The sequence below is a fragment of the Vigna radiata genome, unplaced genomic scaffold, assembly GCF_000741045.1.
Source record: "Vigna radiata var. radiata cultivar VC1973A unplaced genomic scaffold, Vradiata_ver6 scaffold_371, whole genome shotgun sequence".
NCBI lineage: Eukaryota > Viridiplantae > Streptophyta > Magnoliopsida > Fabales > Fabaceae > Vigna > Vigna radiata.
Window position 1 is genome coordinate 143,378 of NW_014542539.1, and position 12,743 is coordinate 156,120.

General features: G+C 31.4%; 1 protein-coding gene across 3 annotated transcripts; it reads left to right on the forward strand.

Moving 5' to 3' along the window:
* The first annotated feature begins 8,583 nt into the window (after positions 1-8,583).
* Positions 8,584-12,286, forward strand: LOC106780144 (inactive protein RESTRICTED TEV MOVEMENT 2). 3 transcript variants are annotated; one of them, XM_014668398.2, is made up of 3 exons: positions 8,584-8,953; positions 10,894-11,945; positions 11,982-12,286. In XM_014668398.2, exons 1-3 carry the CDS (start codon positions 8,824-8,826, stop codon positions 12,156-12,158), a joined length of 1,359 nt encoding a protein of 452 aa, XP_014523884.1. In that variant the 5' UTR covers positions 8,584-8,823; the 3' UTR covers positions 12,159-12,286. The 3 variants fall into 3 exon arrangements, with proteins under 3 accessions (XP_014523884.1, XP_022632602.1, XP_014523883.1); XM_022776881.1 differs by having other exon boundaries at positions 10,894-11,485; positions 11,531-12,286; XM_014668397.2 differs by having other exon boundaries at positions 8,585-8,953; positions 10,894-12,286.
* The last annotated feature ends 457 nt before the right edge of the window (positions 12,287-12,743 follow it).

The window sequence follows — 12,743 nt, forward strand, 5'->3', positions numbered from 1 at the left end:
GCAACAAATAAATAGTGTGCTTGATATATATGATGATATTGATTGGCAGGTGCANANAGAGTGCTTGATANATGATGAAACAANAGTTGGATGATGTTTCCTCNTATATTGATTGCATTTTATGAAACATTGATGTATGATGTAATTGATTGGCAATTAGGTATGTTGTGGTGGGAAGGTAGTGTATAAAAGAGGAGTGCAGGCTGTATTTTATTAAACAAATTTTGTGTGCTGGATGTTGATATTATTGGCAGGTATATCATGGTAATTCAGCTGCCAAAATACAGGATTGTGATTTGCACAGTATATACCATACCGATGGCAATAAACCCTTTGTAATTACCATCTTATATCCAATTTATGGACAGAGACATAATACATTACAAAAGGCAAAAAGCCCTCGGTAAATGCCGACGGCCATAAACCCTCTATAATTACCGAAGGCCGCAAGCCCACGGTAAAGACGGACAGTCACTACGCCCTCGCTAAACGTCGTCACAATTTACCGAAGGTTTTCAGGTCCTCGGTAAAGGTCGTCTGTAATTACAGAAGGCTTCTAGCCCTCGGTAAACGCCGTCGATAAATTTACCGACGGTCATCAGCCGTCGCGAAGGTTTCTGACGAACTATTTACCGTTAGCCTTTTGGCCGTCGATAAGCCGTCGAAAATTAGTGTTTACCGACGACTATTTTTAATTACCGACGGTTTTGGGCCTTCGGTATAAAATTCAAAATTTGTTGTGGATGTATCGGAGATCATTGCGGGAGACAAGATGTTGAATATTTCCATTATTCAACTTTGGTGCATGTAAGATAAGTTAACTTTGTTGTTATAGGTAAATGGACACAGTCATTGTTGACCAAGGTCGGTCTTCCGTTTACGGATTTGTTGAACCTCAGACCATTCAACATTGTGGTAACACAGTTGAAATCAAACAAAATTATTTGCAAACATGGATGGCTGAGTCAAACAAAGACATATACCGTGTGCCATACATTGATGGGTATGCCTTCGTTTTATGTAAAAGGTATACCGGCGGCCAGAATCCCTCGAAAAATGCCAGAATCCCTCGGAAAACGCCATTTACCGAGGGCCTGCCGACGGTCAAAAAGCAGTTGGAAAAACCTTTGTCCCTAACCATTATCGAGGGATTTTGCCCTTCGGTAATTACCGAAGGCTTACCGTGGGCCAAAAGCCTTCGGTAATTACCGAAGGGCAAAAGCCTTCGGTAATTACCGAAGTGTAAAGGCCTTCGGTAGTTATGAGGTGCAGTTTAGCAATCATTCGTGGTAGAGGTGCAGTTAGCAATCATAAATGGTAGAGAATTTGTTATTTGGATTAGCCAAAATCTAAAGATAATACGATGCTTTCATTCCCCGACCATGTACTCATATATTCAAAACAAAGTTTACAAATGTGTTCATTCGAAACAAAGTTTACAAAATCATTTATCTATGGGAAAAAAATAGCAATAAGGAGATTAGAAAAAGGAAAGTGAGAATCAAACTCATTAGAAAATGGCCTAAAACTATTAGTTTGAGCTAACTCCTCTTCCTGCTTCCTTGCAATTCAGTGAAGTTTAAGCTTTAAACATTGTGAGGAGTTGATTCAATTAAATGTACTTGAGGAGTCACCACCAGCTGTTTGATTCAACAGTGGAACATGTGCAAGAGAACCATTTCCATCTTCATCCTTAGCCACCACTGGTATCTTAACAGCAGCTGCTCTTTCCATTTCTCAAGCTCTTCTTCTCTACACAAAGCTGAAAACTGGGAATCAAGAGACTTAGTCGTTGATAACCAGGCAAGAACAATCACCAGAAGCATCCTTCCAATGGGTTGCACACTACATCAATGACTATCTTCCTTTTCACCTACAACCAAAGGAATTCAGTACAAGTCAAATTACAAGCGAATGCAGCTACAACATTCCCATGAGAAAAGTTCATCTCTGATCATAAAAACCATAAATAGATTATCATAATCAAATTTGAGTTGAACAAAGGTAAGTCAAAATGATGTTATTTCCAAAATTTAAATGTCATATTATGTAACTGGCTAAGGATGCTATCAATCATGAACTGTAGAAAATGGAAAAGGCCAATAATGCACTGCAAAGTGGATAGAATCACAGGTATATAGCAAAGGTCACGACAACATTAATGAAAATTGAAGTAGTATAAGTCGAATTATAAAAAGTGAAGTAAAATTTGGAATGAAAAATCAAAAGGAAAATTGTCACGTCAAGGTTTATATCAAAATGGTGAAAGGAAAACTGTCACGGCAAGGTTGATATCAAAAAGGAAAATTGTCACAGCATAATTAGTTGACTACTTAAGAGTCCGAGGACATGGCTACATGTTCTATTTCATCTCAGAGACAAAGTTTAGTAAATGAAAAAATGATTAACATTTTAAAATTGAGATTATGTTATAATTTTATAAATATAAAAATCACAAAGAGGATTTAGATGAAAAAAGTATCTTAAAATGCTTTTGAACAAAGGATACAGCGCCATACTTGCTACAAAACGTAGCAGAAATCTGATTAATCTCAAACATCATTGAAAAAATGCATAATTCATGCTTTGTGGCATAATCAAAACTAGACGATACAATAGGATGAAATTCAGTTGCTTCAGACATATCTTGCAAAAATACAGAAAACAAAAAACTACACAATGCAGTATGTGATTCTGATGTTTACAATTCATTTGGATATAGAAATGCCCTGCCTAACAGAATAGCAAAGAAAAACAATTCTCTCGCCAACAAATACACCCAACTTCTCATTGTTAAGAATTAGGATTGATTATTTGAGATATATTTATTTTAATCAATTAGTTGTCAACCAATATTAATATCATAAGGGGGATGACCAAACACTTCAATATTCTACCAAGCACCTTATACAAGAAGAAGTAAAATTAGGTACCCAATAGTACTCAAGTCCGTGTCATATTTTTGTAGTATTTATTTCTACAAGTTTTCGGCCAAACAACAACAAGCACATTGAAGGATGCATGTACCTTAACATCAAATGACACAACTCNAGAAAATTGACTTGAATCATCAGTTCCTCCGACCCCAAGCATACCACAAGAAAGCNAGTTTAACCATCCTTGAGATTTAACAGTGTGTTCATCATTGCAAGACTTCTCTACGGGAATATCAGTGCTAATCTTGCCGTTGTTAGGAGTTGAACACCTTGAGAGAAATTCCTGTAAACATAAAAAGGAGAACATTTGAAAACAAATCACATATCACAAAATGTCTTAAAGAAAGTAAATGATAGAAAACTTGCTAACAAACTTAGTTAACAATTACTAATTATTCAACCTCACAGTATTTACTCTAACCCCTTAATGTTTGAAATACATTAAAAGAACTCTCCCTACTCAACAAGAAACACATTGTATTCTACGCCAAGGATGTTACTATAAAGTTAAAATGAGTATGAATTTCGAAGAAACACGAATGTCAGTGTAATTTCTTAATGAAAAAAGTCACACACGACAACAACAATAATAATGATAATGAAATTATTTGAGCTATGAATGGACCTGAAGATCTTGACTCATTGTAACTCTGGCCAATAGTCTATGATGTTTTATTTAAAATATAAAACACAATACACAGTTTCATAACCTAACAGAGTCATTGAAATAGTAACTAAATCAGCAAAACTTTGCTTGTTTATGATTTAAAACAGAGGAAAAAGTAGGAGTTGTGACCAAACCAAATAATGAGCACTTTCTTCTGGTCACAAACACATTGTTGCCATTGGCATTGGCCTTCACCATCTTCTGTGTTGCATAGACTGCATGACAAAATGATACACTGGCCTTTACCCAATTTCACCTCCAAACCGACACCCACGACAACCTTTTCTCTAATTGGACCGAAGCGGACGCCTACTCCGCTGCGTGGCTCGATGCCAACTGCTCCCCAAATGGCAGGAGCCTACCAAGAGCGTCAACTTTGTCCTTTCCTGAGCCACTCCCACCATCACGCCCTCTTGTTTTTTCTCTATCATTTTTCATATCTAAAGCCTTTCCACAGCCACAGCCAGAATTGAACATAATTATCAAAAAGCATAAAATAATGTAAAGAAATCTATGACAAAAACTTATTCTTTTCACATGAGCACAACAGACAATTCATACAGGGTACTGACAATAATAAGAAAAAAGTTTGTATTTTTCAATTCATGTGCTAAAGTTTCAATACAAGACCAAAACAGATCAAGACAATTAATCGAAGACAACATGGAAACGCAAAGAAAATACTTAGCTCCGTGCAGACGTGCCTAACCTAGGCTCTAAATACCACTTGATAGCTTCAGGTCCAGGCGATCGACGAGGAACCATGGAAACTGGCACAGATCGAGTTAATCGAAGAAGAAGAACAACAAATGACGGACTGAATGGTTTGATCGGTGAACATTCTAGGGTTGGGGATTTAGGACGTTCTCATCGGTGGAGAGAAAGGATTGAACGATTGAATCGATAAAATGGAATGAAAAGAGGTTTTAATCGGGCAAAAGTGAAGATTTAATTGATAAAAATGGATTCTATGGTGGATTAGGCTGAGGTAAGGGAGAAATGTACAGGAGAATGAAGATCTAGATACTAATCGTGGCTGGCGAATTAAGATCTGAGGCGAGGATCGGAGACGAGCGAAGGATCGAGAGAAAAAGAAATGTGTGCGGGTGGATCTCTCCATAGAATGGCTAAATAAGATGTGGTTCGCATATGAGGAAGCATCGCAGGCATTACGGCAAAAGGCCCTCGGAATTATCTAGAGAATAGCTAAACGAAGATGTGGTGCGCATATGAAGAGGCATAACAGGCATTATCGAAGGGCAAAGAACCCTCGGAAATAAGCCTTCGGTAATAAGCGCTTTTACTGTAGTGATTAGTTTACTAACTATTTATGATGTTCCAAACAGGGCTCACTGGCAGCTGGTGGTCCTCATTCCCAAAAAAAGTATAGTTGTGTTCTTCTGTTCGCTACAAAGGAAGATGAAAAATGACTTGAAAACCATGCTTCAAGGGTAAGTGTTTCGCTAAAAATGACTTTTAAATTCATGTCAGCCTTAATTTTTTATGATTTCATACTTATATTAATATTACTTTCTGTTTTAATGTAAATAAAGTAATGGGTAAATCTCGATGTCAGCTAAATCAAGTGTTGTATCCCAAGGTTTGGTGCATTTATAGTTTTAATTCATTTACTATGTTATTCAATGATCTTAATTCTTGACTATATTTAGTTTGTCATTTTAGTGTAACAGACAGCTAGATTCATGGGAATGTGGGTACTATGTGATGTCTTGGATTAAGACCATCATTCGAGCTGGCATTACAGATAACTAGAATGAGGTAATAATCAGGCTTACTTTAAAAACATCAAAAATCAATTAATTATTTTGAACATATATCAAACCATAATCAATATTTCTTAATTGTGCAGTGCTTCAACAATTCATCTGCTTTACCCGAAGGCACGATAAAGCAATTAAGGTAGGAGTGGACAACTTATCTTCTGCAAAAGTGGAACTAGCAAGACTTTATTTTTGTTGTTTTAATTTACTTAGGTTTAGTTTAAGTTTATAATTTCATTTTTGTTATCTTTGATTGAATTATATCTATTTATAGCTCAAACAAACAATATTTATTATAAATTATTATTCTGGGAAAATTTTCTAAATTTCAGGTGTGGTTTTATTCGAAAAATAAAATATTTATTAAAAAAAAATACCCAGCAGACATGGGTTAATGCAAAACCGACGTACATAAACGTCGGCTAATGCACAAATAGACGTCCAATAAGTTACAGTGCACAAAACGTTCCAGAGCGTCCAATAATAATAATAATAATAATAATAATAATAATAATAATAATAATAATAGAAATAATAATAGTAATAATAATAATAATAATAGTGATAATAATATAATAATAGTAATAATAATAATAATAATAATAATAGTAATAGNAATAATAATAGTAATAATAGTAATAGTAATAATAATAATAATAGTAATAGTAATAATAATAGTAATAGAAATAATAATAGTAATAGTAATAATAATAGTAATAATAATAATAATAGTAATAATAGTAATAATAATAATAATAATAATAGTAATAATAATAATAATAATAACAATAATAATAATAACAATAATAATAATAACGGTAACATCCCATTTTTCGATTGTTACGACATAAAAAAAAATTGTTCTTTTAAAATGAAAACAAAAGAAAACATCCATATAAATCTTAGACTGAGGAAATAAACAATAATCCACTACGATCCAATTAAAAGACCATTTAATTAACATAATTAAATGAAATAACATAATTCAATAGACTTGTATCTCTAAGTCTACTTAAATGAAATAACATAATTCAAATTAACTAAAAATGTTCGAAAATAATAGAAATTTTTCCCCGTTCCATTCCCGACTTCTTTCCGCTCTAATTATCAACTGGAACATCTGTATTAACATCTGCTCCCGTATAACAATACGAGTTATATGATCATCGCATTCACACATAAACAATAAGGGTAAGCTACCATAATCATCATCTAATACAACATCAATACATCAATTATTAGTTAACAAAGTAATATGGTTAACATAAGATATTCAATAAGTACACCAAAACCAATAACTACAGAAATATACATTGTCTCTTTGTACTCTCTCATATAAAACCTGTTCACCAAAACAGGACACTTGTTCACCAAAACAGGATAGTTCGAGTCATCCTCCACCACAGCTTCAGATCTATCTCCCCTGCTCCTCAAAACTTTTGAGTAAAAACTCCACTACTTTCACAACGGGCACTATACTCAGCTCGATTGGAAAACCTACAGTCGAGACATCCAACCCTTTCTACCCTCTCGAAAGAGGAAAGAGTGGCACTCGAACTTTGTCTCTTCTACCACCTTTTATAGATGAAGAGACCTACCTTTCTGCCCTCTCAAAAGAGGAAAGGTACTACATCAATTTTTACACCGATACAATAAGAGTACATATTTCAAATACAACGATACTTGTGATAGTACTGCTCAAATATTATTATCACACATTAATAATCATCTTAACATGCATTTGTGCCAAACCCCTAGTATTTTATCATCGTCAAGATCATACCAAACGAATAAATAGTATTCACATCACAATTGAACTAAAACCCTATAAAAAACGAGTCGGTACTGTATAAAAATTTATACATGAATACACACCAGCTAACAAAATTTCTCAAATAGCCACACTTTTGTTCTCACTGATCTACGTACAACCTTCCAAATTTTTAAAGCACATAACCCCACTCTGTTTGACTACTAGTACTAAAGAATTAAAATAACGAGTGAAAAAAAAAACCTACATTAACATACTCTGCACCACCTAATAAAATATACTTTATATTTTATTATAATATAATATTATTTCCATACTAACCTAATATAATATTACTTATACAACATATATAACGTTAATTATAAGGATAATGATATTCAGACAACATTTTTTTGACAACATTTGAACATTGATTATGTGTCAATATGTGATTGGTCAAAAATTACTTCACAATCAATAATAATAATCATAAACACAATCAATAATAATAATAATAATAATAATAATAATAATAATAGTAATAATAATAATAATAATAATAATAATAATAGTAATAATAATAATAATAATAATAATAATAGTAATAATAATAATAATAATAATAATAATAATATTAATAATAATAATAATAATAATAATAATAATAATAATAATAATAGTAATAATAATAATAATAATAATAATAATAATAATAATAATACTAATAATAATAATAATAATAATAATAATAATGATAACAGTAATAATAATAATAATAGTAATAATAATAATAATAATACTGATAATAATAATAGTAATAATAATAATAATAATAATAATAATAATAATAATAATAATAATAATAATAATAATAATAATAATAATAATAATAATAATAATGGCTTGGTGATAAAGTTTTCTTCTTGGTGAATAAAGAGTTCATTCTTGCTTGAAAGAAATGCTACACCGGGAGAAAAATATCAAAGAGATTCACTATTTTAAAAGAACTAAAAATTTATAAAATTTAAATGGCATTATCCAAATTGTTTCACTTATAAAATCTGCCATTTTAATAATTCAAATTTTTTAAATTTAATATTTTTTAATAGAATACTTCAATTAAATGTGTGTGTAAATTTTTGTAAAAAACAATTTATTTTATGCTCAAAATATATACAATATCGATCTATATTTTTTTTATCAACTAGTTACGTATATTTTATTTTTCCACACAGCTACAAGTAATGGGTCAAATCCATAAAATAGGATTAATTGGTATTGTATACGCATCAAACTTTTACAAATTTTTTGATAAATTTCCATAGAATATGAATTATAAGTATCCATGAATAACATTTTGCATGGCTAATATACGTAGCATTGTAAGTGTGTGGACAAGATAAAGAACAATTATATTAAGAAGTTATTCCTTGTATATAATTGAAGTTCAACAAACACAAAGGAATAACCAACCATTTATTAACTTTAAAAAACCAAATCCCACAACAAACAAAGAATTGTCTCTCTGACAAGAAAACCTGTCAATTGTAATACTTTCCACTCCTTATTATATAAACCTATAATTCATTGAAAACTGAAACCAAACAAGCTCAATTCAAAGCATTTAGCCCCAACAATTTAGTGAGTAAAACCCTAATTTTTTTTCCGTTTAACGCATATTCTAGAGCTATGGCTTTCAGGCAGAGAACACCAACTTTTCGTCCTAACCTTTCTATTCGTCGCGTCTATGAAACTTTTCAGCCACGTTCAGAGATAAAAGATCTACCAGAAGCTTACCTTCTACGTCTTTATCTTCCTGGTTTGCAAATCTTACTCTTCTCTTAGTTCATGATTTTTCATTCCTTTAATCAACAAATATATTATTATACATTTTCATTTCAAGTATGAATTCGAAATAAAACCAAATGTACTAATTTGAATTTTCCTTACATTTTAATATTTATTTATGTTGTTAGATATTATATATTGAATAGAAATAAGATTAATATAAAGTATATAAGGAAGTAACATAAGACTGATTAAGAGTCAATTTTAATCAAGATTAGGTCTATTATATCTTTCGTAATATAATTCTCTATTTCTAATTTGATGTTTTTTATTTGAGAAGTGGGATTTTACTACTTTAATATATGATTAATACAGAAAAAAAAATGTAAAATTGAAAGAAAAGAAAAATAAAGTAAAAGCAGACATGTGTGCAAGTTTTGATTCAATGCAGAAAGATTCACAAAGAATTAAGTCGGGCGTGACAAAAGAATTAATTCATTTATTATGATTAATCCTTATATAACACGGTATAAAGAGTGGAAGAATCAAACTAAGGTTATATTTAAATAATTTTTTTTCATAAACACTTCTCAAATAGAAAAAATAAATAAATTTTTTAGACAAAATATACAACTCTTTCGTATACTTTCTCTATTATTTTTAAATTGGGGATAAAGTAATTTTAATTTACAGAAAAAGTTATCATTTTTTTTTTCTCTTTTTTTTCTTCTAAAATTCTTACAAGGAATTTTGTTTCCACAAACCAAACCAACTTCACACCGTGTAGATGAAAAAGTGTATATATTTATTTTCTTTCTTTTCCAAGAAAAGATACATCATTCTCACTACCATACAAATTTAATCAACATTCATACGTTGTCCAAGATTGCTAGAAACAATTAGCAGAATTAATTCAATTGCAGAATTAATTCAATTCATGCAGAACCATTAACTACTATCGTGTAAGCTAATTGAAATTTCCCAAGTATATGTCCCACAAAAATATTAGTCTTATATTTTTAGTAATTATTGTTATAGATGATGAATTTTTTGTAACTTTTATAATACAGGTTGATTGTACTCCTTACTATTCTTTAGAAGATATACATTTACTCAATAACGAGGAACGTGTTAAAAATAATATAACAAAAAATGCATTATATATGGAAGATGCTAATTGATACCATAATCACCAAGTTTATGGTGTAGATGAGTGTCTTTGTTTTTATCACTTCTAAGTAACCAAATTTCTTACATTTCAAGTTATCCAATAGCTATGTCATGTTTACTTTAAATTTACAACATTAATTATAACAAAAAAAAAAGTTTCAACTAATATAAGTATATAGCTTGCATTTATGGTTCAAAATCGTGTTCATTAAAATCAATTTTACCAAAATCCAACTCAGAACGAGAGAAACTATTAAATAGAAATCAACCACATTATCCTTGCTAATCTCACAGTTCAATTTTTTCTCTGATTGATATAATATATATATATATATATATATATATATATATATATATATATATATATATATATATATGAATAAGTTGTTCATTAAATATGCAATGTGCTTCCAATTTATTCTGAAAAATATTCTGAATAAGTTGTTATTGAAAAATATTTTGAAATGCCAATTTAACCCTAAACTAGAAACTATTCTACATATTAAGTTATAATACTAGATATCAATTTGAACTTTTTTACTTATTTACTAACTAATTTAGATTTTTCGTTATTTCAAGAACTCTCATGTATTACACGACCATATTCATTATTTCCCTTTATTACAAAATTTAATAGAAACCATAAACATGTATAAGCCCTCCACACCTAATTAATATAACTCTTCAAACATACTCTAATAAAAAGACAAATTGAGTTTAAATATGTTTTTGTGCTTGTTCTTTAGGGAACATTTGCATGCATGTGTCGAAGTAATCATCTTCCTGACCTAAATTTTACAGGTTTTCAGAGGGACAGTGTAAAGGTAACCTATGTGGCCTCTTCACGAACGGTGAGAGCTACAGGAGAAAGACAAATTCAAGGCACGAGATGGTACCGATTTGACCAATCGTATCCCATTCCTGATTACTGTGAACCAGAGGCACTTGGGGCAAAGTTTGAAACTCCAGTTCTCACCCTTACAATGCCAAAGAAGGCCACTTCACAAGAGAAAGGTGTTGTAGATGAACCAAAGCCTGATAAAAAACTCCAAGATACTACCACCACACCACAACCTACAATTACGATTGATGACACACGATCTTCAGAACCAATTAAGGATCAAGCTGTAGAAAGAGTTGGTCCTTCTGGTGAGCCTCAAATGGGGGAGAAGGAGTTGGAGTCAAAACCAAGAACAGCCACAATGCAAAGAGATGAAAAGATTCAAAAGGGTCGAGAGGAATTTGAACCCAGACCAACACCAACAAGGACAGCCACAATGCAACGAGATGAAAAGATTCAAAAGGGTCAAGAGATTGAATCAAAACCAACACCAACCAAAATGGAAACAGATGAAAATCCTCAAAAGGGTCAAGAGGATTTTGAACCGAAACCAACACCAACAATGCTAAACAGGGTCGAAACAGCTGAAAAGCATCAAAAAGGTGAAGAGGAATTTGAACCTAAAGCAGCATCAACAATGGAATCAATCACCAAAACAGATGCGCAACCTCCAAAGGGTCAAGAGGAAGACGAGCCAAAAGCTGATATAACAAATGTTACCAGAAAGCCGACCGTTAAAGAGCAATTGAAGGAAAACAAGACAGAGGAAACAAGAGATGAAGATTCAGAGAAAACAAGTTATAAAGATGCAGAGGGAACAACTGATGAAGATGAAGATGAAGATGAAGAGAAGGAAAGGATCACAAAAAGGGAAGTTAAAGAGGAACCTTCTAAATCAAGAAAGTCTGTGAAAGATAAGAAGCAGACTGATTTTGGACAGAAAGAAACCGAGACAGAAAAATTGTTAGCCAAGGAAGCAGAAACTTCTGCTACAGAAGCTCATAAGGAAAAGGAAAAGCAATCTAACGACATATCTTCTCTCAAAAAAGAACTGAAGAGTGAAGAGAATGCAGCAGAAAAGGTTGGATCTGTCTCCCAAGTTTTCACAAAATTTGCAGAAGGGGCACTGAATGAGGAAGAGAAAAAATTAGCAGCAAATATTGGTGCTGCAGTTCTTGTCATTGCTGCATTGGGATATTACGTATCTTATAGGTTTGCCTCTTGAGGGATAACCAAAAATATGTTCTACTCGATGAATCTTTTCTCACACTTGTACATGAATGATGAACTGTAACTAAAATAAAAATTGCATACCCATCTCTGATACATATATATTTCATGTTCTATACGAACGACAACTATGGTTATATTGTTGAATGTGTTGTTATAAGTATTTATTTTGAATCATTATTAAAAGTCTAGTTCTTTTTTTTCAGTGATATTTACTTTCATATATATTTATAATTTTTATATATAAAATTTTAATAGTTTTTTAGATGCATTACACAGGAAGTAAGTAAAATATACCACTGCTTTAAATGCATTGTTGCAGAAAGTAAGCAAGAAAATACAACTAATAGATCTTTGCACCAAAACAATATTCAAAGGGAATAATAATGACCACACATAACACTAACAATGCACAAAACTTGATTAAAGTTCGTTCCTCTATTGAAGGAAAAAAATTTAAAAATGGATACTTTGTTTACCTCCTTGAATATCTCAAATTTCATACAAATAAAGTATGATTATCAAACCACTACAGCTGCATAACACAGACCAAAATCACAGATGACGGAGTTCTTTGAAT